This window comes from Aspergillus oryzae, chromosome 3, assembly GCF_000184455.2.
Source record: "Aspergillus oryzae RIB40 DNA, chromosome 3".
Lineage (NCBI taxonomy): Eukaryota > Fungi > Ascomycota > Eurotiomycetes > Eurotiales > Aspergillaceae > Aspergillus > Aspergillus oryzae.
In genome coordinates, this window is record NC_036437.1 from 2,045,924 (window position 1) to 2,068,982 (window position 23,059).

Below are 23,059 nucleotides of genomic sequence, written 5' to 3' on the forward strand. Positions count from 1 at the left end.
GATCATCTACAAGAAACTTGCCGTGACTTGAATGGAAATGATTAGCGCTCAGAGATCAGCTCTAATTCCTGATTCGAGGATACTTCTGCACCATGTTTCTGCATCCAAATTGCCGGCATGGCAGTTGATCTTGGCATATAAACCAGTCTGACAGACCTGGCACATGATGGATCCTAATGGAATTTCTCTGGCATTTGGGATTGGATCAAGAAAGGGTGTGCATTTAAGGGCGGATGACGATCATTGAAGTCTGTGACAGGACGAGTTGGAGGAAAGCCGAGAAGTGTTTCACTAAAGGCCCGCCAAGGACCCTAAACTACAATATAGCCGGTCTTCCGTATGCATGGGTCATACTATGTCAACGTCCAATTTATCCACACTTGGTTATGTGGTAATTTCCAGAGAGGATCGTCGTCGATAGTTTATGCTGATTTCGAATATATAAATCCCAAGAGAAACTAAATTCCGGAGCGCTGCATATCTCAAAACTAGCGAGGGTCGAGACATCGAGCAGTTTCAGAAAGCCTTACAAATATCAAGTCCGCAGCGCATCTACATTCTACCCAAAGAATCTCCATGGTGATATGACCACAGCCATCGTGGCCAGGAGCGCAATCAATGTAGCGAAGACCTTAGTAACATTGAAGGTTGAACAAGGTGCACGGCATTTCAACTGTTTTTCTCTTCATTAGATAGTAGAACCAGGGAGCTCCGACCAAGCATCCTCTGGAAGTTGATTTAGATATGTAGGTCGTCTGGCCGGTGACAAGTGCCGTTCCTGACTTATGATCACAGCATCCGACAGACGCAGGGACTTCAGTCCTCCCGTATATCAAACAGGTCAGATCGATTCATCCCAGTGCCGGCCCACACAAGCATCCATGCCAATGCCAAATCCCATTCGACAGTCGACTTATGCTTCGGCAACCGTCCTCCGAGCCCACCTCTCCCTACTTCAAATCATTGAAGGTATTTACAGAGCCTTCTTCTTCTCGCCCTTGGAGACATCAACGACCTTGAGGGCTATTGTAGTAAAATCGTCAGCACAAGTTCTGCGTAGTTGTGGCCGCGTAGTCATGTCTCATATCATGTCCCAGAGCCTCCACCTAAGCCATGCAAACCGGCGGAGCGAGCAAGATTGAAATCCGAATAGCGACCGAGTGTTTTCAAATGGGCCTGGAAGGCAACGCACCTGGGGGCAAGCTCTGCTTGAGCTTGTCGGCCTTGTCGGAGTCCTTCAGGGCAAGGGTGTAGACGAAGCGCTGGCAGCGGACCTTGAACTTGACCTGCTGGGTCTTGCGGTTGCGCTTGATGCGGGCAGCTAATCGCAAACATCATCCGTTAGCACCATCGATCCAAGCACAACACTCATAACCTATCCATCACCGGCCGGAGCTCATCGGCGAGCCTCAAGCCCAACCCAAAACAACCGAGCGGTTAACGACCGTGGAGAACGTACAGGAGGCATCCTTGCGGCGGCAGATCTCAATGAACTGCTTGATGTCGGAGATTTCACGAGGCATGGTGGGCGGTGATTGGGGACGTAAGTCGGGATGGTCGAGCAAAAAGTCGGGACGAGTGAAGGACAATCGCGATCTCGAAGTCTCGACTTGCGGGCGTCCGGACGGTGAGGCGCTAACGTTGTGTGGGAATCGTTAGGGTTTCCGCCCCAGAAGCCCTGATTTACGTGCGCCACCGCTATGTGGCGTGTCACATCCTATATTGGGTTAATCCACTGGAGTGGCGGTGCAAGCTAGGCGGCAACTATACTGTATGCAGACAGGTAGTATAAGTACCTACCTGGTACTGAAGCATCACGTCACGAGCTTGATCAAACTGACATCTGTCATTTTCTCATCTACACAAATCACTATTTTTATTGTGTTCGCATACTCAGACATAAGATCCAAGTCAAAATGCCGACTGCGCTAGATCGAGCGATGCACTCAAAGGTTCGTACAGTAGATAACCCCAGGTGATGTTTCAAAAACAGCTGACAAGCATCTAGAATCTTTTTCTAGGTATACATCGGTAGTGGCAAAGCAATAAAAGAACAATCGTTAACGTCGACTCATTCAGGGTTTGCTGGCATGGTCACCGCTGCAGCGGCCTGGGCCATATGGGGTAGCGACATTTTCCCTGCAGAATCAGACCCAACCGGAGGTAAGCATCAGATATAATTGATGAAGCTTCAGAGGCTGACTTTGTGAAAAGATCCTGAAACTTGGACTGTTGAAGAGATGAAAAGGTGGCTCAGTAACGTATGTGCTTTCTTCACCTTGTGAAAATCGAAATCCATCACAATTCGACCTCGTGTGTAATGTAAATTGACTCCGACGGCAACTCTTAGAGGGGACTTATGCCGAACAATGAAGCCACACGTGAAGAGCTGCTGGAGCGAGTCAAAGCAAACCTCCGTATACCGTCGAGGTCCAGAGCATGATTATCCTGTCGTGATTTGTGCATTCCAGAGCTCACGTTCCATCCGTGCACATCAACAGGTGCTTTCAGTGTTTCTCTTGAGTTTTTGTTCGTGTTGCGCATTGAAGTATTTTGTCGCTTTTGTACTCATACCCCATCTATAATACCCCCCCCCATTGTATCCCTGATAGGTCTGGTGATTGATGCACAGCCCCTAAAGATGTACTCCTCCTTGTGAATGAGAATTGTTCTTTCAAACAACCAGCCGAAATGTCTGAGATTCAATAAGCCATTCTCGTTTGCGTTTGCCCTTGGGGCCATCGGCGGAAGGGTTCGGCACTAGCACGAAAGTTTCGCTGAACCCGCGCTGCGGAAGATCGCGAGATTCTCCAAATCGCACGTAACCGCTGACCAGCACCAGAATCGATTTGTCTCTGAGAGTAGTTTCATTCGGAGCTTTGAGCCCAGTTGCTGTAGGCGTGGGATACGCTGGGTTGATGATTTGGCAATCAAACGACTGCACCTCGTAATGCGCCGGCGGCATCTGATTGACAAAGATTTCCTGAACTGCTTTCCCATCGGCGACAACATTACCGTTGAATAGAATCATTGAGATCGTTTGGTTGTAAAAAGATGATATCGTACCGCGGTTGGACTGCAGGGCGGGGTAGAATGACTGGACAAATTCCGTGGCCGCTAGTGGTAGAACTTAGATTAATGGACTGGGGCAGAAAGAAAGCAGTATGATGCAGGGGATGTATACCATCCGTAGACACTTTAGTGAGCGCATCTTCAGTTGTGGGGGCCATCGCGAAAGAATCAAGTAGTGGGTGTTGTAACTGTTGACACCTGCGCAATCCAGGTCGATAGGAGAATAGACAGTCTACAAGAGAATAGGTAGACAAATTAGCATATGGACTAAATGGGTATATCGAGAAGGATCAGAGTAGAGTCGGAGTCGGACCTCTGTAGAGAAGTAGAGATAGGTGGTGGAGAAGAGAAAGAGAAGAGGTACAAGCGGCAGAAAAAAAGGTACGGGAGCTTAGGCCACCCGGAGATTAGCCTCTCAACTCCGATAAATCACCCATCAAACGTAGTCTAGAATTTGGAGTCCTCCTCCTCACTCCGCATCCAGTTCGCAATGGCTCTTCCCAGAGCACGGTTTCGTGCCCTTTCATGGGCCAACCAGTTCCTGGCATATAAACGTCCAACTTGGCAATGTACTACTTGCAGAACCCTTCGCCCGACTCCAATTATTGCTCCGCGCAGATTCGCGACAGCACCTTCGGGAGAGCACAAGAAACCCTACTATGTGACGACACCTATTTTCTATGTGAATGCCGGTAAGTCTACCTATCATCAATAAACAAGCACGAGATATTGACTACATTCATTGCCTCAGCCCCTCATGTCGGTCATCTCTACACTATGATAATTGCCGACATCCTAAAGCGATGGCGAACACTCTGCGGAGAAACAGACGCTCAACTATTGACCGGTACCGATGAACATGGCATGAAGGTAGAAGGGATATTCTCAATCAAAAAACTTCCATGGTATTGACTGTACGGTACAGATCCAGCAAGCCGCCCTAGCCGCAGAAATGGATACTCAGGCCTTCTGCGATATGAACTACAAAACCTTCGAGGTCGGTCCTGCTTTCGCAACTTAGTAGGCGGTATGGATTCCATTACATGAGTTATTGACATCTTGGGTAGGATCTAGCCAAGGCGGCAAATATGGATTACAATTACTTCATCCGGACGACAGAGGCGGCGCACAAGAAGTCCGTACAGTATTTCTGGGTAAGTGATAGACGGGCCTTCGGACCGCTGCATAGGAGAACTAAACGATCATAGGAAATGTTGGATCACAGAGGCTATATCTACACCTCTAAGCACGAAGGTTGGTATTCTGTTAGCGATGAAACATTCTATCCTCCGTCGCAGGTACATAACTCACTGGATCCTACCACCGGAAGAAAGAGAATGGTATTAGCCTACAGAACTATTACGTTTACAATGGACAACGAGCTGATTTAACAATGCAGGTTTCGGCCGAGACAGGGAAAGAAGTAGAATGGTCCTCTGAGACAAACTATCACTTCCGCCTGTCTGCTTTCCAAGAGCGTCTGCTGGATCTATACAAGACAGGCTTCATTACACCATCAAATTACACGACAGAGATCGTAAAATCAGTATCTTCAGGGCTCCAGGATCTGTCGATTTCCAGACCCGTAGAGCGGTTAACTTGGGGAATTCCTGTCCCTGGGGATGATACACAGACCATTTATGTATGGCTGGACGCACTTGTCAATTATTTGACCAAGGCGGGATACCCTTTCCCCCCCGGTCAGGAAGGTGGCCTTGGGTGGCCCGCAGATGTACACGTTGTCGGCAAGGATATCGTTCGGTAGGCATTGACCTCCGTAGAGCACTACGGGCAGGACACTGACGAGCGTACAGCTTCCACTGTGTATACTGGCCAGCGTTCCTCATGGCGCTTGACCTCCCCCTTCCTCGTAATGTCCTTGTTCATGGCCACTGGACGATCAACCATGAGAAAATGTCCAAATCCACCGGAAATGTTGTGAACCCCTTCTTTTCTTTAGACCGTTTCGGGGTTGACACCATGCGCTTCTTCCTTGCCTACCAGGGAGGCTTGGCGGGAGACGCTGACTATGACAACTCCTACATCATCCGTGACTACAAGAAGCTGCTCCAATCGGGCATCGGAAACCTTGTGCTCCGAACAATCGGCTCTTCGAAAGGGAAACTCCATTCTTACATTGTCAGCGGGACATCGGGCGAACTTCCGGCCGCAAATGAGCAAGATTTGCAATTCGAACAACTGCTGAGGGAAACCCCAGTCAAAGTGGGGGAACAAATGGAGAGCCTTAACCCTCGTGCCGCTTTGCAAAACATCATGGTGTTAATCGAGCAGGTAAGATAAGCTACTATTTTTAGTCGTGACATATTCGTGCTGATACTCTGCTTCAGGGCAACAAGTACATCCATCTATCGGAGCCGTGGAAGGATGCTATCAAAGCTCAACGAGTGTTGTTTAATGTCGCCGAATCCCTCCGGATCGCCGGCATTCTCCTACAGCCCTTCATGCCCACAAAGTCTAAAGAGCTTCTAGATGTTCTCCGCGTCGATGGTACCCGTCCCTCCAAACGGGCATTCTCGGCCGCAGTATTTGGGTCCGATGCAGAATATGGAGAAGGCATTAAGAAGACCGTCTTGTTTCCCCCTCTTATCGTGGAGCAATAAGCGTCACAAGGACGTACGGTTTGATAACAGGAAAAGCCACGGAAGCCAATCATAAAAGTAGATTACAACACCATTTTGCGATCTAATTGGCACTATTCTCCACTGACGCAAGGGTCAGGGAACGTCGCGAAGCTTTTCCCGATTGTGCTCGATGAAGCTGGCGTGCAAGGTTTATTTTTCCTCGACGCTCGACCCCATGAGCATGGTTTATGTTATGTCATGGCCAATGGATGGTTTTGCTCGATTCCACAAGGTTATCAGCGGAAAAGGCCCAGATCCACGACGTTGGGAGCGATAGATATCGGGACGGAAAACTCTGGCCTTTCCCGCGGCAAACCTACTAAGGTGGTATCGGAAAGACATCCGCTTGTATATCAGAGATACTATGGTGTTCGATGCGGTGAATAATAATATAATGGAAGGGTTGGTATTTTGTTGTGCTTGCTTATCTCTCATTACTTGTTTGATTCCCCTATTGCTACCACACATTGTTCCGTGATACAACCAGGTTATACTCCTTGTATACTTCTTTAACTCTCTGCTCTGTGGCAACTATATACAATCAACTTGTCTCTCATAACTTTCAAGACATCCTGATCACGTATCCTCAACCCAAACTAGCCTAAACCCCGAGTACAGATCCTCTATCATGGGTAGCATCGCCTTAGAGGAAGCCCAACCCTCCTTCAAGACACCATGGGTGCAAACCCCTTTGGTGGAATCTGCCTCCCTTTCTCGTGCTGCAGGATGTAGGATATTCCTGAAGCTGGAGAACGTCCAGCCCAGCGGTTCATTCAAGTCCAGGGCCATGGGCAATCAGATCCTGTCACACCTCATCAAGCCAGAGAACGCCAACCGACCCGTCCACTTCTTTGCCTCCTCAGGCGGGAACGCAGGCCTAGCCGCTGTCTGCGCAGCCCGCAGTCTGGGATATCCCTGCACAGTGGTCGTACCACTATCAACGAAGCCCCTGATGGTGCAGAAGCTACGGATGGCAGGTGCAGCGGACGTAATCCAGCATGGAGACACGTTCCAAGCAGCCGGCGAGTACATGCGAGAAGTGATCATGAAGAACAAGGACGAGAACGAGTGTGAAAACGTGGCGAAGATTGCTCTACACCCGTTTGATAACGAGCCCATCTGGGAAGGAAACAGCACTCTCATTGACGAACTGGCCACCCAGCTCCCTCCCCCAGCCGGTGAAGATGAAGAGGCCACCCATCGTGGCCGCCCGTTACCCGTGGATGCCATCATCTGCAGCGTGGGCGGCGGCGGCCTCCTGAACGGTCTAGTCATGGGCATCGAACGACACCGCCAGCTCCAGAAGATGAGCCTCAGCTATGCTTCCAACCCTATCTCCCACTCCCAGTCGAACCCTATCCACCTCCTCGCCATCGAAACCTTAGGTACCGATTCCCTTGCTGCCGCTGTCGCGAAGAAATCCCTCGTCTCCCTCCCCAAGATCACTTCCCAGGCTACTTCTCTGGGCGCTATCCGTGTCTCCGAACGTACTTTCCAATATGCTATCTCCCCGCCGCAGGGTATTGCTGTACACAGTGCGGTGCTTTCGGACGCAGATGCAGCAAGGGGTGTGCTTCGTCTTGCTGATGATCACCGGACGCTTGTCGAACTTGCATGCGGTGTATGCGTTGAGGCTGCAGTTGGTGACGCGGCGAGAGCTCGGCCATCGACATCCTCCGACGCCCTCACAGCTGGAACTAAGAAGCGCAAGAGAGAAGATGCGGATTACCCTTCCCACCGGGATGAGGGCTACGGCGATGATGGGTCCTCAGCGACCGAAACGGAGTCGGAAGCAGGCAGTGAATTCCAATCCAAGCTCAAGCAGCTTGTGCCAGACCTGAACTCCGATAGTCGAGTGGTGATCATTGTGTGTGGTGGAAGTAATATTACGATTGATATGGCGGCAGAGTATAAAAAGCTGCTTAATGAGGGTTGGGGAAACTAATGGGTTCTTAATTTATGCTTATTGGCCAGCCATTGCGTTCTTCTTTCTCGGTTATGTTAACGTTCTCTGTCATGACGGTGTCTAGATTGGCGTTTTAGATTTATTATGATTTAATGATTTAGCGTTTGAAAATGAGATACACTTGCACTTTATCCTAATATACGGGCTTTTTCTTGAAGAAGTAAAGATAAGAAAGGGAATAAAATAGTAAGATGGGTGTTATTTACACGGCGCCTCATGCCGATGTGGGAATTTCTTGGCTCCACGTTGCAGGAGCAATCATACGAATCCGATAATCCCAGTAATTCTTTCGGATAGGATCGTACTTCTCCTTCAGTAAGGTAAACATCCGCACCGCCTCGGCGGTGGCTAGTTCGCCTTCTTCTCCATATGTGTCAGCCAGCCATTCTACAGCATGGCTGCTCTTGACCTCAACATCCACCACCTTACCGTCCTCGACCTTATCCTGGACAAACTTCTTCGCAAAGTCCTTCCACTCTGAGAGCGGCCGGCCGGACGCCCGCAGCACACCACGGGCAAATCCCCACGGGCTGCGATTTTCAGGGGCTTTGATAACCTTAGCCTTGGCATACTCCAGTTCAGCATCGACAAGGTCCTCGTCAACCACGGCTAGCCTGCCCTTCTCGGGCGGGGGAGCGGTACTATTCGGCATACCGCCATCTGGCTCATCACTACGTGGGCCAAAACGGAGCATGAAACGATGATTCCAGGCGGAGTTGTTCCTCACGTCTTGTGACAGGAGGAGATCAACGTCCTGGATCTCTCGGGGCTCATCCCATAGTCTGAAGTGTCGCACTAGCCAGTGGCGGTAGGTCCAGACATGGTAGTTTTTGGCGTCTTGCTTAAACATCTTCATGAGGAAATCCAGCTCATTGGGCGGGAGTGTCGGAAAGTTTTCCCTGGATGACATGAGGACCTGTCGATGGTGCCTATGGGTAAAATGTCAGATCATCTTTGTTCCCCGATAATTTCTGCAGGTTACTGCATACCATATTTGGTAGTTCTTGAGGTACTTCAATGACATTTTGTTCAGCCATTCAAACTCTTCAGTGAGGTCCTTTTTGAGAGCAAAAAGATTCTTAACACGGTAATGCCTAAACATTCGTTATCAGTGATCGGGCATATATATGGACGTACGGCAGGGAAACATTTGCACTTACCAAACAGTATAATGCGCCGGGTTCATAGCGATTACATCGTCAGTGAGTTTCAGTGCCCTGTCGGACATTTCATTGGCAGCCATCACTGCTCTTAAGTACGAGGTAGCCTCGAGGTATTCATCTGAGTAGGCGATAGTCGCCAGTGGAAGGGTCCCTGTTTCCGAGCCATCATTGAGTGGGATCGGCTCAACAGAGGCCCATGTCGGGTCTGAGGCGTATTTGCCAGACATTTCTGGGATAAGATGCTTTCTTTGATGGGGTGAAGAGCTCAGAGAGCGTGATATTATCCAATGGATGTTCCTGGAGAAGGATTCAAGAAAGATATACCGAGACAACCCGATCACACAGCATAGATCAACGTTTTACTCTTCGGGTTAACGACTGCGCAGATGGCCGGGATCTAATAGTGATATTTATGATAGTTTTCTTAACTGACTTGAGGATTGTAATGAGCCTGGAGAATGGACTCTAGAATGGAAAATCAATCAATGAATGGATTGAGCTATGGTGGGGCTGTGCCGGCCTCAGGCATCGACAAGAACAATAGGACATGACAATGGTTCAATCTGCCCAATTGCAGCCATCATGGCTTCTATTCACCCATTGCACGAGTCCACCAGTATTGTCCTAACCTCAGTCCGTCATGGGAGATGTGAGTTCTTTCAAGACCATTTTGCCTGAGGTATCCACGAGACACGCCTGACTTCCCCGTTGAGTCTCCAAATGCCCCAAAAGAGGCAAAGGACCCGCGCAGATTCCTATTGGTTCCACCGCATGGAAACTGATAACAGCCAAATTTCCCCGCACAAGAGGATTATTTCTCGGAGAACATTCATCGTTAACTCGACATCATGATGTCGCTACTCTCATCGGCACTATCCGGAACCTGCTGTAAAAGAACCGGGTGATAATGCGACGTGTCAAGAAATCCCGCAACGGCTGTGCGAGGTGTAAAAGCAAACGGGTATGGTCTCAAAGTCTTCTCCTCATCCGCTGATCTGTATATGCAATACATCCATGGGACAGTGAAGGTTAAAAGGATACTCAAAGAAGAGGTGTTAATTCGGTGGTCTCAATAGGTGAAATGTGGGGAAGAGAAGCCTCATTGCAGTCGATGCACCCGCTTGGGCGTGAAATGCCCCGGTTACACCCAGTCTCTGCGCTGGGTGACCAAGTATCCATCCGCTACTGAGGAATACGATAGCAATGCTCAACTGAATAGGTCACCGCTGGGGTCCGGTCATTCTCCAGCTCCGGGACCGTCGACCGCCTCCCCCCGACCATCGCAGTTCCCCGATACATTAGCGGAGTCTCCATTGGTCAAAGGGGATGCGAACCAGACAACCACCCATGAGAACCCGGAACCAAAGGGATTGGGATTAGATGAAAGCAATGCATTGAATGACAACTTGTGGGGTCTCCCAGAACCAGGTTCCCTCCCAGAGCTAGCAGATCTAGGTCCGTCGCCGTCTTCAGCATCGGTCTCTGCGGTTGGACACGAGCGAGCGGGCTCGATATTCGATGTTGATGCTCCAAATGACCCTGGAAACCCATTGAACTTGCTTTTTTCGAGAGCGCCTGAATCTCAGCATGAGTTACCCAATTTCTTTGGCTTCTCTCCATCGACCATCGTCCGGAAATACCCTCCATCAAACTCACAACCACCCCAGCGCGACCTGACGTCAATCCCACAGCCATTGAATAACCCGTCCTGGACCCTCATTGAGTACTATTTTAAAGAGGTAGCAGCTTTATTCTCAAGCTATGACAGTCAAATGAACCCTTTTCGGTCGACTGTGTCCCGCCTTTGGGGCTCCTCGTTGGCCATGTGTAAGACCATGCAGAGTATGGCAGCGGCCACGCTGGTGAATGATTTCCCGCAGTTTGGCCCGTTGGGACGTAAGCTACGTAATGAGGCTGTCGATATCATTGCAAAAGAGACTATCTTAGATGATAAGTCTTTATTGGCTTTACTCATGCTCGGCCAGACAGCCAGCTGGCACGACTCCAAAGATCTAGGAATCTCGTTCTTCAATCTACTTCGGAATCACCTTGAGACCAAGCCCTTGGAGATCACCAATTCAGAGCGTGGTAATAATCATCAGTTCTTCCAGGAAGCTTTGGTATACTGGGAAATGCTTCTGTCGTTTGTTGCAGATGACACAGCAGTCCTATCAGGCAATGCAGCTGCAGACTCAGGCGGGCCACTGGTCTTGCAGCGGATACCGCATCCGTGGACTGGGATCGCCCGCGATACCCAATTCACTGTTCAGGAAGTAGGAAGACTCGTGCGTTGCGAGAGAAAGCGCATCCGTGCCAGGGTGTTTACCTCGCGTGCTGATATCGCCGAGGCCCAGAAGGCTATTGAGAAAGCGCGAGAGCTAGAAGAACGACTCCTTGAACTGGCACATCCGGCTGAAGCTGAAATAGTTAGCCCCGGCGATGACGAGACTCCGGTGTGGCACCTGTTAACCATGGCGGAAGTGTACCGATGTACAGGCCTCATGCAACTGTATCGCGTCTTCCCGGATCTCCTTTACCGTCGTCTAGGCTCGCAGCAACCTTCTTCCCAATCCTACAATCAACAGTCAAGTGCAACCCCTCGCGATCCATTCCTATCCGTAGACACTGCCCCCGACCTGATCAACTCAGCCTGGTTCGAATCTATGTATCTACAACCCGAAAGCAACCCACCAAACGACTCGGAGACTCTCCCAGACACTTATTACGATAGCTGGCTAACAGAGTTCGCTCTGACCACTCTATCTCGCCTAAAAACGATCCCCATTGAATCTCGCACCCGATGTCTCCAACCCTTCTTGCTCGTGGCCTCCAGCAGCGAGCTCCGTCTACCTCGGTCAGAAGTTTCACTCGATATTAGCGGTCCAAATATCTCCTCGCATGCCATCGAAGTATCTCGTTCGAGACAATTTGTCCTCGGACGACTCACTTCGTTCTTGCATGTGCTTCCCCCGAAACCGATCGATGTCTGCTTGCAGATCGTGAAGGAAGTCTGGAGACGGATGGACGCAAGGGAATCAAATGTGTACTGGATGGATGTGATGATCGAGAAAGGATGGGAGACGACAATGGGCTAATGATTGGGATGTACCTGGGACTGTGGATAGATTGGATACATGATACCCTATTTTGTAATTAAGCGTGTATAGTTACGATAACAAATTGGATAATGTTATATCTCCTCGTCTAGAAAGGTTTCCATCATTCAACTAATGCTTTATTTATTATTCATTCAATACCTATCGCCACAACACCCACAGCATGGATCAAATCACATCAGTCGTCATATGAACCTCGCCCAGGTTCGATCCCAAAGGAAGTGGCCGAAAAGGAAAAATAAAAGTGAGTTATTTAGAGGGCTCGATACGAAGGGGAGGGAAAACAATGCAGAGGTATCGAGAGGTGGCAGCCGAAACCAAAAAAAACATGAGTAAAGATTATACAGAGAATCGAATATAGCGCATAGTAATGGTACCTGAGAAACATGCGAGATGGAGGATTAAATGCATATTGTGTCAAGTCCCGTTCCTGTCAGAAGAGAAATGCTGAATTAAAAGAGACATAAGGAGAGAAGGAAGGATGACTGGGTTCGATTGACGCAGTCGGCGTAAGTTGAATGTAAGATGAAAGCCTTCAACGTGGATTGACGGAAGGCGTCACATTAATGCATTGCTCGTTTCCAAAACTTCCAGCCCTCTCTCTTTTCCTGTGTGCCCACACCGACGAGACGCTCGATGCCTTCGGGGCCATCTGCATTTTCGAACTTCTGCTGGTCAATCTCCTCACCACCTTCTTCGTCGGTTCCATTGCGGACCACGGCGGGCCACAGGACACCGACACCATCTCCTCCCAGAGTAGTCTCGTACTTCGCGAATCCTTCTTCGTCCAGCTTTTCCTCCAATTGGCGGATAGCACTCGGGTCGGCATCCGGACGTAGGAGGGTGATCGCGCATCCTCCTCCACCAGCGCCGGTGAGTTTCGTCCAACCAATGTTCGCAAAATCTACAAGCTCACGAATGCGCTCGAGTCGAGGGTGAGAGACTCCCAGCGAGACCAACAAGCCGTGGTTGATGCGGATAAGCGCTCCAATGCGCTCGAGCGTATCCTTGGAAATACCTGACGAATCCGTTTCCCGTATAATCTCCTGAGCGGAAGCATTCACCTTCTCGATGGTATCAAGGATCGCCTCCGTCACTAGTGGTTGTTCTTCTTTCAGCTGACCGACCTTTGCTACTTCAACCGCCGTGGAACGGGATTGTCGAGTGTCCACGAGCAGTAGAGGTAGCTCGGGGAAATTGGGGAGTGAGCTAACGGCCGGTGGTTTGGAATAATCGCCTCTTCTGAAAATCACGGCCTTGCCGCCTGCGGCGACCGTGTTATCCACTCCGCTGGGATTTCCGTGAATGCACATCTCACCAACGAATGCCCATCGGTTGATGCGCTCGATCTGCACCTCCGCCTCGTCGGGCGGTTGGTCGGGGTGCGGTCCAGCTAGAGTACGAATCTGAAGAAGGAGTGCAGCACTGATACAAACGCATATACTAGCACTGCTGCCCAACCCCGCGCCAGTTGGGATCGTCGACCGAAGGGTATAGATCGCTCCAGGGTGTTGCGGGGAACCCAACGCACAGAAAAGATAGAGGAACGCAGTCGCAGCGCCACGCTGATGTTTTCGCTTGTCTTCGGGTAGGTCTGGGGAGATGCGCTCCACGAGAGGCAAGATCGCGTCCAGAAGTTCGGGGTCAATCGAGGTGACCAGGTCGTAATAGTACTTCTTCTTGGTCGGTTGGTGAAACAAGTCCCACGGCAGCTCGTCGATGCTCCAGGTGTGATTCAATCCAATATCTCTGAAGTTTAAGGTGATGGTGCGTTGCGATTTGGTCAAGGTTGTAACAAGGAGGTAGGATCGTAGGGAGATGGCTGCCGCCATGGCGGCTTTACCATGCACGACGGCATGCTCACCAAAGACAATGACCTTGCCCGGGGCGGACACCATGAAGGCGGGTGCCATTGGAGAAGAAGCCTTTCGAGCCATAGCTGGTCTGTGAACACCGTTGGTGATAGACTTCGTGCTCGGCGGACTACTGCTGAAGGAGGGAGCGGCTGAGGTGTCGTCGGAGGTGTCTACGCTATCGTCGCTAGCGACCGAGGATTTTGAGCGGGTGGGAAGGGATTGTTCCGAGATTAAGTGTGACATAGTAGGGCGCTGACGATTCTTTGGAGCTTTAACACTGCCGTTCTTTCGGCGTCCACGGCCGTTGTGCATTACGACCTCCGAGCGCGTCAGGGGGGTAAAGGGAATCAGCTAAACAGAACGGGGATGACGAGAACTAATTAAGGAATATTCAGCCGAGGACAGGGGACTTATTCATGCAAGAAATCCAAGCGCATGACGATGCGAGGCAGCAAACATGCAGCAAGATGGAGAAAAGAAAACAAAAGCAACAGAACAGGTGACCAAAGTGAAAGTCACGAACGGCGTACACTGCCTGAGGCCCGTAGTACGAGGCCTTTTTCTGCGGGTCGACTCAATGGGGCTCATTTCATTCCCCCCGTCCACTTTTTTCCCCTTTGGACTTTTTGCCCCTTCTTCTTCTTCTCCCCTTTAACAGGCCCTCTTCCACTTCATTCACCAATCATATCTTGGGCAATTGTCAGTCATTACCAAACCGAGCTCCATCCAATTTCTTCCTAGCTTTGCGAGAAACAGACCTAACCTGCCTCGAGTTCTGGTTCTGTACCACAATTGACCGGGGGGGTTTCCGTATTACAGCATACACACACCTATCCCTGCTCAATTGGCCAGGATCACGTCGGTTGAGATTCTAGACAATGCAATTGAATATATTAAGTACTATGGCATTCATGGAATAGGATCCCCGCGTACTTGTGCATCGAAAGTGTCTAGAATCCGAGATCGATCTCAAGCTTCCGGACCAACGTTGCCGTGGCTATTTTTAGTGGGTCTCCAGGATGGAGGGCCTAAGGAAAATATGTTGCCTCTTCTAGCATACGGTATATGCAGCTACACAGCAGTCAAAATAGTATCTCTCCAAAAATTCTCACTAAGAACCATTGTGATTCGCTTATCCCGATTTTCAAGTCCCTATTGACGCCCATACTATCATTGTCAAACGGACAAAAAGGCCTTGCCTTCAACTTTGTAAGACCCACTCATGGTTTACAAGCGATAAGGCGCACGAGCCAAGACTGATGTAGGACTAGTATCCCAGAGGAGATGCACGTTAACATTCATTCTTCTGCACATGGTGCTGTACAGGGCTGAACAAAGCATTGCCATTGGTCGTCATCATAAATTCCACTAATTCTGTAACACTTTGAATCAGGCAAGAACTGTGTCTTGATTAGCCTGGAGGTCCGTAGTAGTTTGAACCGACTCAATATCTGCAGACCAATAAAGAATGCGGAGCATGACTAGACAATCTTTTGGGCTGACCATGGGAGCAACAAGGTGGTGAGACTTACCGGCGAAGAGGATCGAATGAAAATTTATACTTGGCGAGAGCAGAACGCTGAGCGCCTACAGTTACAAGGTAGCAACTACACAGACCAGCTTATCTTTACAATCTCTATAACGTTAGCCCTTTGGTGTTCAAAAGCCATAACAATTTATATTCCATGCTTGTCAATATATACTCGTGTACCATATATCTATACAGGCCAAAGTACTGAAAACTATTGCGATCATAGCATCGTTACAAGTTCATCGTCACCGTCATACTGTTGCTATGTACTAGCAAACACGGTGGCAACCCCTGCCATAAGACTTCCAGGTCACTCAGATAAGATTCACTCGCCGCCTCACCTTGTGCGGTGCCTTCCATGGGAGACGGCAGCGTTGTAAAGATAACGGCAGTTTCACTGCTATGTTCTGCCATCAACTCATTCAAAATCAGGTGTTGCGCTCGGCTAGGAAGATCATTGAAGGACAAAGGCACAGACGCCCGCCGGGGGTATCCCGACGCAGTGCCAGACCCTACCGACGACGATCGACGCGTATAAATGGATTCACGTCTGTTTGAAGCCCGCGGAGGGGACGAGCTTAGTGCGAACATGATCGAGGGTCCCGCGCCTTCATCGGTGTTGACTTTCGCTTCAGGAATCGGCGACGAACTGAATCGATTGCTGGATGCCGAACGGCTGATAGGTGGTCGGGCTCCACTTGCTTGGCTCTTAGGTGAGGTACCAGGGGCAACTATAGACGGAACGTCGTGTTTTGTAGTATCTGGGGATGCAGGGCGCCTGTGGTTCGTGTCATCCTCTCTATCGTCGGCATAGGGCTCCAACTCGCTGTCGCTTGAAGAGCTGTCGCTTGAGTCGTAGTCAACGAAGCTATCTAGCAAGCGATGCGTTTGCATGCCCAGATTCACACCACCAAGCCCCTTGAAGCTGGAAATAGAACGCCGACGCTTGGTTGATTGGATGAACTTCTTTAACCCACCAGCCAGTTGGGCCGGAGCCTTTTGTACAGTGTCATGACTAGAAGCACCATGCCAACTGGAAACCCTTCCCAGATCGGCTCCAAAATCGTCCGACTGCGGTTGGTTGTGGGATCTCCTGCGAAACTTTTCAATGTCCAGCCACCAGCCTTCGTCTTTCAAAACAGTTTGCACCTTTTCCTGCACATCTCTAACCTCCGGCGACCTGTCACCATTTACAATAATGCGATAACTTTTTACATCGCCACATGCGAGCCAGAAGACCAGAACTTCCGCCTCGATTCTCAGCTTCTCAAGAAGCGCTTGAACCCGGCCTCGCTCATCATCAACATCCGTTTCGTACTCAACAAACACGGCTACCCGTAGTTTGTACGTCTTCTTCCAGGAAGGTACGGTGTTCAGAATACATCCTAACTGGAGGATAAGGGTATATGTATCAAAGTTAGTGGTAAGAACATTCTTCTTGCTCTCGCTATCAGCCCCAAGTTCTGCAGACATTTGAATAGGCCAGAGATCGATATATTTTTTCTGGTGCTGTCCAGACGTAGGCAGTTCAAGGTGTTCGAATCCTTTTGCCACAGCTACATTGATGCGGAGCTTGAAGAGAAGATCCTCCAATATTGTGACGTAGTTTGCGCAGCTCATTTGTGGCCGAGGTATATCATCTACTGCAGACTCAGGAGCCCCGTCATGTCTGTCGTTCGAGTCTTTCCTGGGTTGCAATGTCTCAACCAATGACTGACCATTGCGAAACTGGTCAATGACAACTATATTTGGTCGCATTCCTCCAAGACCAGAGTTTAACACGATGTTACGGATACCCCATTCTGCAGAGGGAGAAACTGCAATATTGACAAAAGCTTTCACTTTTGAATTCTCGACAAACTTCGTCCAGGCAGTTTGCTGGCGGCGAGCTTCGGGCACGGCGGAAGAGAAATCATCAGTCACAATAACGTGGCCCAGTACAAACAAGGCGCCCTTTTTCAATGAGTTGCAAAAGGAGACCATCTTGTATTGGTCATCGAGATTGGCCACAAACAACAGAATCTGGGGCCTCCAGAATTTAACATGTTCTTGTCGAAGGCGAAGTAGATATTTGCGCACCTGATGATAAATAAGGCTTTGACTCACATCGCCCCACGGCTTGGGAGGTGAAGTATAATGGATCAGCAAAAACAGTAGGATTAAAATACCAACGCAGCCTGTGGCATAGACACCATCCACAAAGAACATGGTAGCTCCACAAACCAACGCTCCTGCTGCAGCTGTCTGCCAATTGAAGTAGTGAAAGGACGGCCGGAAATTAGGAGCCGATCCAATCTTTAGAAGAAAACATGCGAGGTTCATCACCAGGAATGTCATGAGATATGTCATTGTGACAAAAGATGCTATTTGATTAATGTCAAAAAGCATTGTCAATTGGGCAACAACAAAGGTTACAATGATTGCGTGGACCGGTTCGTCGTTTTTCTCGGTGCCCTTGCTGAATATTTTCAGGCCAGGGACCAAATTGTCTCGTGCAATTGCCTGTAAAAGCTTCGCAGAACCGATCACACCCATCAGTGCTGAGAAGAAAGTTGTCGCGAACTCTCCTAGGAGAATGATAACTCCCGATGCATTTGTCTAGTACATCTTAGTCGAAAGTTCGCAGTCGAGTTTGCATCTTTGAGCTTACCACTTGGATGATATCGCTATTCTTGTACAGCGACTCTCTTGTTATGGAGGCAGCCATAGCAACTATTACAAGTGTATAGGTGACAAATGTCAAAGCCAGCCCCGAAAGTGTACCCCTTGGGATCGAATGACTGGGGTTCTTCAGATCCCCCGACATGCTGGCACCACTAGCACTTCATGAGCCTACGTCCATAATAAACCGATAATACACTTACGCGAATATACCGCCAGTAGCAGGAAACAATATTCCAAAGAGGTCCTGGAAGTTCTCCCTTCCGTGGATCTGACTGCCAGCAGCACCCTTGGTGAGCCTGGGTTTAAGATTCTCCAGCAATGTCTCAAGGCGCACGCCAGTGAATGTCACATGAAGCTTGGGAATACTAAAGGGCTTCATAAAGATCGCAGATGCCGGTATGCTAAAGGTAGCAACCAACAGAATAATGAGCAGACCGTTGCTTGCTCTAGAAAAAATAGAACTCCCAGCTAGGCAGATCCCAGTGCAGATAAGCAGAATGATAGTACCCCAGAGATACTGCCACCAGAAGCCTTCTTCGAGAAAATTGGATAAAGTGCCAGACTCTGTTCCGAAGTTTTGCGTGAAACAGTCAACAAGACCAACTGCGTTCATACCGGTATTCAACACATAGCCCAAGTAAAACACTATACCAATGGAACCGCCAAACTCTGGGCCCAGCGATCGAGATATTAGATAGTAGGCACCCCCTCCTTTAACAGTTCCGTTGGTTGCAATGGCAGAGAGAGACATAGTGGTCACCAAATTGATGGTGTATGAAACAGCGAGCAAGCCTTCAGACCACGTTTAGTCATCATTCGAGGCTATACAGACAGGGTAGTTTAAATTACCTAGCATCCCTAGCAGGCCGGCTTGCCCAAGGATAAATCCGAAGCGAAGGAACATCAGAATGCTTAGGACGTTCAAGGTGGTCGGTACAAAGACTCCCGAGAAAGTTCCGAGCTTTGCAGCACTATCAGAAGCGCGATTCTTTTGGCCACCTCGTTCCTTTTGGTCCACGCTAGAGTCTCGGAGTGGCCCTGTAGGAAGGTCAACGGGTAGGTGTGACCTGTTCGAGGTACCTTGCGGTCCATCATTGTCGGGTTTATCCCACCAGCGGGATATACTACCAAAAAAATTCGATGGCAACGAGTGGCGCTGACGCTCTGTTGCATGAGAAGAGGAGTTCAATGGCTCGTACGGGCGAAGTGAAAGCGCATTTCTCCAATTAAGGAATCTGCTGTTCTCCTCGGGAGATGCAGTGGGGGACTCGCTTGGAGCCAATCTAGAGACATCCTCTTGAGCAGTTCGTGTTGAGAAGTTAGGCCTTCTCCGAGACATCGAGTCCGAGGTACCCCCGCCTCGACTATGCGTCATCGGATACGTCCAACTTCTTATTGCAAGGAGATGCTCGGTACCTTCATACAATAATGCAAGTGGGGACAGAATGTCACTACAGTAAACAGTGAAGTATCGATAAGGACTGGCCCAATGCACAAATCCAGCAAAGTGAACCGTGGGCGAAAACAGCAAAAGCACCGTAAGAAATCGCGCGCTTTAAGAAAGAAAGGAGAAAACACGATACCTCATATAGTACCTACTAGATCGAGGAGGCGTCAAGTGGCAGTGGTTGACACTAGTAAATGCAATAAAAAGCATGGGTCCATGGCTGGCAATGATCTCATCTGCCGAACCAGACAAACAGTGCAAACTCCACCGCCGGTCCGGTCCAGTGACTCCCATTGTCATCGACTCAAGGGAAAGCTGAAGCTAGCTTCCTTCGTCTCTCACAATTTGTTTGTGTTGCTGGGTGGCTGGGCGAATAGTGATTTCCAAATATTTTTTTCCTTTCGTTTTCTTTTTTTTCTCTCTTCGCTTGTTTACGAAGAGAACACAATCATACAGTAGATTGCTTCTACTCTGTCCTGGTCTACTGTAAACCAGTTCCTTCTTTAAGTTTATCCTGCAAGTACATACGGCTCGCTATAACCCTTCGTGTCTAGCAACGCTAGGTAGAGGGCGTCAATATAGCAAAGTCTTGTTTTCAAAATAAGGAAACTTTAAGCTCTCCTGTGTTGCTTCATAGTTCAATATCAAGTCATGTCTTCACCCGCACATCCAGACAATGGGGAGGGTTCATCATCTCAACCTCGTCAGTCAACACCGCTCTCGACGAGCGCATTGCGCCCTGGTTCTCCCTCAGCGGATGCTTCATCGAGACAAATCTCGATTGCACGGCTAGCATCTCCAGTACCTTCTCCATCTAGCTCATACCCCCATGCAACCAGACAATTGCCGGTACCGATCCAACCAGTGACAGGCACAGATGAGGATATCCGGAAAGTGGACAATCTATCGTCTCTACCAGGCCCTGGGCAATCCATGATCGCATCTGCTCTCCAAGAAAGCCTCGGTCGCTCACCTCCGAGACTTGGGACACCGCCAAGACGCACTGCTTCCCCTGCCTTGCATCAGGCTCAGCCAATCAGGTCCAACTATGGTTCATTTGACAATAAGCCCGGGTGGGAAGGCTCAGAATACTCAGCAGGGCCGTATGAAGATCCGGAAGTCGTCAAAAGACACTTAGTACTACCGCAAAACACTGTCGAGAGTCGAGATGATGCTGCTTCTGGGGATGCTGCAAATGACGAGGAATTCTCCAGCCTGCAGCTACAAGGAGGTGACATTACAAGGCAGGTCTACAGGTGGGCAGAAGGTGCAGAGGCAGGAAGTCCTTCCAGATTCAATCGGAGCAAGAGCTTCAGCATAAATCGACCCACACCACAGGATGAGACGATGAACATCAACAGCATTCGCATACCAGGAGGATTCCGCAGAGACTATATCCGGAGAACTGTAGCCTCAAACGTTCCAGAAAGCCCTGACGGCCAGGGACCACAACCTCCTCTGCCTCAACCTCAGCTCCCAACCAGCAGCTTCTTAGAATTTTTGACTCTTTTCGGCCACTTTGCAGGAGAGGAGCTAGAAGAGGATGACGAAGTGCTGGGGCCCGATGAGTACTTCTCTGACGCCTGGGAAGAGGATGGTAGAGAGCCGGGAGAAAGATCGGCCCTCCTCCGTCCTGAGACCCCTGGAAGAAGAAAACGGAAGCCGCGTGGAGGCACTGGAAACAACACTAGGACTGGAGCAGCTCTACTTCTGCTCAAGTCTTTCGTTGGTACAGGGGTCTTGTTCCTTCCAAGGGCTTTCCTTAATGGCGGTATGCTTTTTAGTAGTCTGGTATTGCTTGGTGTGTCGCTTCTCAGCTTCTATGCTTTCATACTTCTTGTCAACACCCGACTGAAAATTGATGGCTCGTTCGGTGATATTGGCGGCATTCTGTATGGAAAACATATGCGACGCATTATCCTTGGATCTATAGTCTTGAGTCAATTGGGATTCGTCTCTGCATATATTGTGTTCACTGCTGAGAATTTGCAGGCTTTCGTCCTTGCTGTCAGCAACTGCAAGTCCTTCATTGACATCAAGTTCATGTTGTTGATACAGCTGGTCATCTTCTTACCTCTTTCGTTGATCCGCGATATCAGCAAGCTTGGGTTTACGGCTCTAATTGCAGATGTTTTCATCCTGCTTGGCCTGATCTATCTGTACTACTATGATATCTTAACTATCTCTGCACAAGGCGGTGTTTCGGATATTATATCCTTCAATCCATCTACATGGACACTTTTCATCGGGACGGCTATTTTCACTTACGAGGGCATTGGTCTTATCATTCCAATCCAAGAGTCGATGAAGCGTCCTCAGCAATTCCCCGGTGTTCTTGCTGGGGTAATGGTCATTATCACGATTGTTTTCCTCTCTGCTGGTGCGCTGAGCTATGCTGCGTACGGATCTGCAACGAAAACGGTGGTTATTCTCAACCTTCCTCAGGACGATAAGTTTGTGAATGGTGTCCAATTCCTCTATTCGCTTGCGATTCTGCTGAGCACGCCCCTGCAGCTCTTCCCAGCCATCCGGATCATGGAGAATGAGCTCTTCACACGCAGCGGCAAGTATAACCCCAGAATCAAATGGCAGAAGAATTGTTTCCGCTTCTTCCTTGTCATGATATGTGCTTTCGTTGGGTGGGGTGGAGCAGACGATCTTGACAAATTTGTCTCACTTGTCGGTAGCTTTGCCTGCGTTCCACTTATATACGTATACCCGGTATTTACCCCCAAATTTTACTTGCTTTATGGTGACAGATGACGCTAACTTAAGTCTATTGTAGCCTCTGTTGCATCTGAAAGCCTGCGCGCATTCAAGAAAACAGCAGATCGCTGACATTGCCCTTACTATCTTCGGCGTAATTAGTTGCCTCTATACGACTTCACTGACTCTAGCAAACTGGGTCGGAGGAGGAGCTCCCCCGTCACCTGGATACTGCGACTTGAAGTCTGGTTAACAGATTCTCCCGTCGCTTTGGACATCTATAACGTTTGGTCGTCTCAAAGTAGGCGTCTTGAACATGAATGACTGATGCTATGTTATAAGACTTGCTCTGTTTGAACAGCAAGACTGAATTTCGGGACACTATCTTGACATCTTGTCCTAGCCTTCCTTTTATCTAACGTCCTAGATGGAATTCTCCGTGATTAAATTGGTGTACACTGTGAATACCCATCCTGCTTGCCACTACTATGTACCAGATTGTTTCAAATATACCGCGCAGACAAGAATGGAACGAAAGAAACAGCATGATTTTCCCCTTTCAATCCATTTAGATTTCACCCGAATTTGTTATATACAAAACAGTAAAGACAGCAGAGGCCAAAAGAGACCTGATTCCTCGCCATGCAAGCTGCACTATACCACAACCCAATGCCACGAAAACATGCTAGAAACAAAACCAGTAGCCTCAAGGCCCCTTTGCCAATGCCAGTCCATAAAAATAATCAGGTGAAGGCCAACTATCCACTAGTCGGCCCAAGCCGCACGCAATCCGTTCTTCTACCCAAGAAAACCAGAGTTAAATGAGGCCAGCCTCTTGCATCCGAACCGATCTGTATTCCACAAATCGCCATCCATAGGCGTCTTGTCTCTTGTGA

General features: G+C 49.2%; 8 protein-coding genes across 8 annotated transcripts; 4 read left to right on the forward strand and 4 right to left on the reverse strand.

The window, feature by feature from the left end:
* Positions 1-2,674: 2,674 nt before the first annotated feature.
* Positions 2,675-3,230, reverse strand: AO090023000788 (putative nuclear transport factor 2 domain protein; the record flags this gene model as incomplete). Its single annotated transcript, XM_001821241.1, has 2 exons — positions 2,675-3,117; positions 3,185-3,230. 2 exons carry the CDS (start codon positions 3,228-3,230, stop codon positions 2,675-2,677), a joined length of 489 nt encoding a protein of 162 aa, XP_001821293.1.
* Positions 3,231-3,562: 332 nt separating this feature from the next.
* Positions 3,563-5,693, forward strand: AO090023000789 (methionine--tRNA ligase MSM1; the record flags this gene model as incomplete). Its single annotated transcript, XM_023235762.1, is given in 8 exon segments — positions 3,563-3,764; positions 3,824-3,942; positions 3,950-4,069; positions 4,140-4,226; positions 4,281-4,412; positions 4,472-4,833; positions 4,887-5,364; positions 5,421-5,693. Coding segments are annotated over 8 exon segments (1,773 nt in total).
* Positions 5,694-6,342: 649 nt separating this feature from the next.
* AO090023000790 (putative L-serine dehydratase) lies at positions 6,343-7,659 on the forward strand (the record flags this gene model as incomplete). The annotated part of the gene is made up of 1 exon (XM_001821243.3): positions 6,343-7,659. The coding sequence occupies one exon, from the start codon at positions 6,343-6,345 to the stop codon at positions 7,657-7,659; it is 1,317 nt and encodes a 438-aa protein (XP_001821295.1).
* Positions 7,660-7,894: 235 nt separating this feature from the next.
* ramB (bifunctional protein farnesyltransferase/protein geranylgeranyltransferase) lies at positions 7,895-9,070 on the reverse strand (the record flags this gene model as incomplete). The annotated part of the gene is made up of 3 exons (XM_001821244.3): positions 7,895-8,609; positions 8,670-8,774; positions 8,841-9,070. 3 exons carry the CDS (start codon positions 9,068-9,070, stop codon positions 7,895-7,897), a joined length of 1,050 nt encoding a protein of 349 aa, XP_001821296.1.
* A 1,596-nt stretch (positions 9,071-10,666) lies between these two features.
* On the forward strand, positions 10,667-11,938 carry AO090023000792 (uncharacterized protein; the record flags this gene model as incomplete). The annotated part of the gene is made up of 1 exon (XM_001821245.3): positions 10,667-11,938. The coding sequence occupies one exon, from the start codon at positions 10,667-10,669 to the stop codon at positions 11,936-11,938; it is 1,272 nt and encodes a 423-aa protein (XP_001821297.3).
* Positions 11,939-12,522: 584 nt separating this feature from the next.
* On the reverse strand, positions 12,523-14,127 carry erg12 (mevalonate kinase; the record flags this gene model as incomplete). Its single annotated transcript, XM_001821246.3, has 1 exon — positions 12,523-14,127. One exon carries the CDS (start codon positions 14,125-14,127, stop codon positions 12,523-12,525), a length of 1,605 nt encoding a protein of 534 aa, XP_001821298.1.
* A 1,450-nt stretch (positions 14,128-15,577) lies between these two features.
* AO090023000794 (putative cation chloride cotransporter) lies at positions 15,578-19,751 on the reverse strand (the record flags this gene model as incomplete). The annotated part of the gene is made up of 5 exons (XM_023235764.1): positions 15,578-17,944; positions 17,997-18,162; positions 18,211-18,802; positions 18,860-19,048; positions 19,712-19,751. The coding sequence occupies 5 exons, from the start codon at positions 19,749-19,751 to the stop codon at positions 15,578-15,580; spliced, it is 3,354 nt and encodes a 1,117-aa protein (XP_023090753.1).
* Positions 19,752-20,108: 357 nt separating this feature from the next.
* AO090023000795 (putative amino acid transporter) lies at positions 20,109-22,416 on the forward strand (the record flags this gene model as incomplete). Its single annotated transcript, XM_001821248.3, has 2 exons — positions 20,109-22,178; positions 22,243-22,416. The coding sequence occupies 2 exons, from the start codon at positions 20,109-20,111 to the stop codon at positions 22,414-22,416; spliced, it is 2,244 nt and encodes a 747-aa protein (XP_001821300.1).
* Between the last annotated feature and the right edge of the window lie 643 nt (positions 22,417-23,059).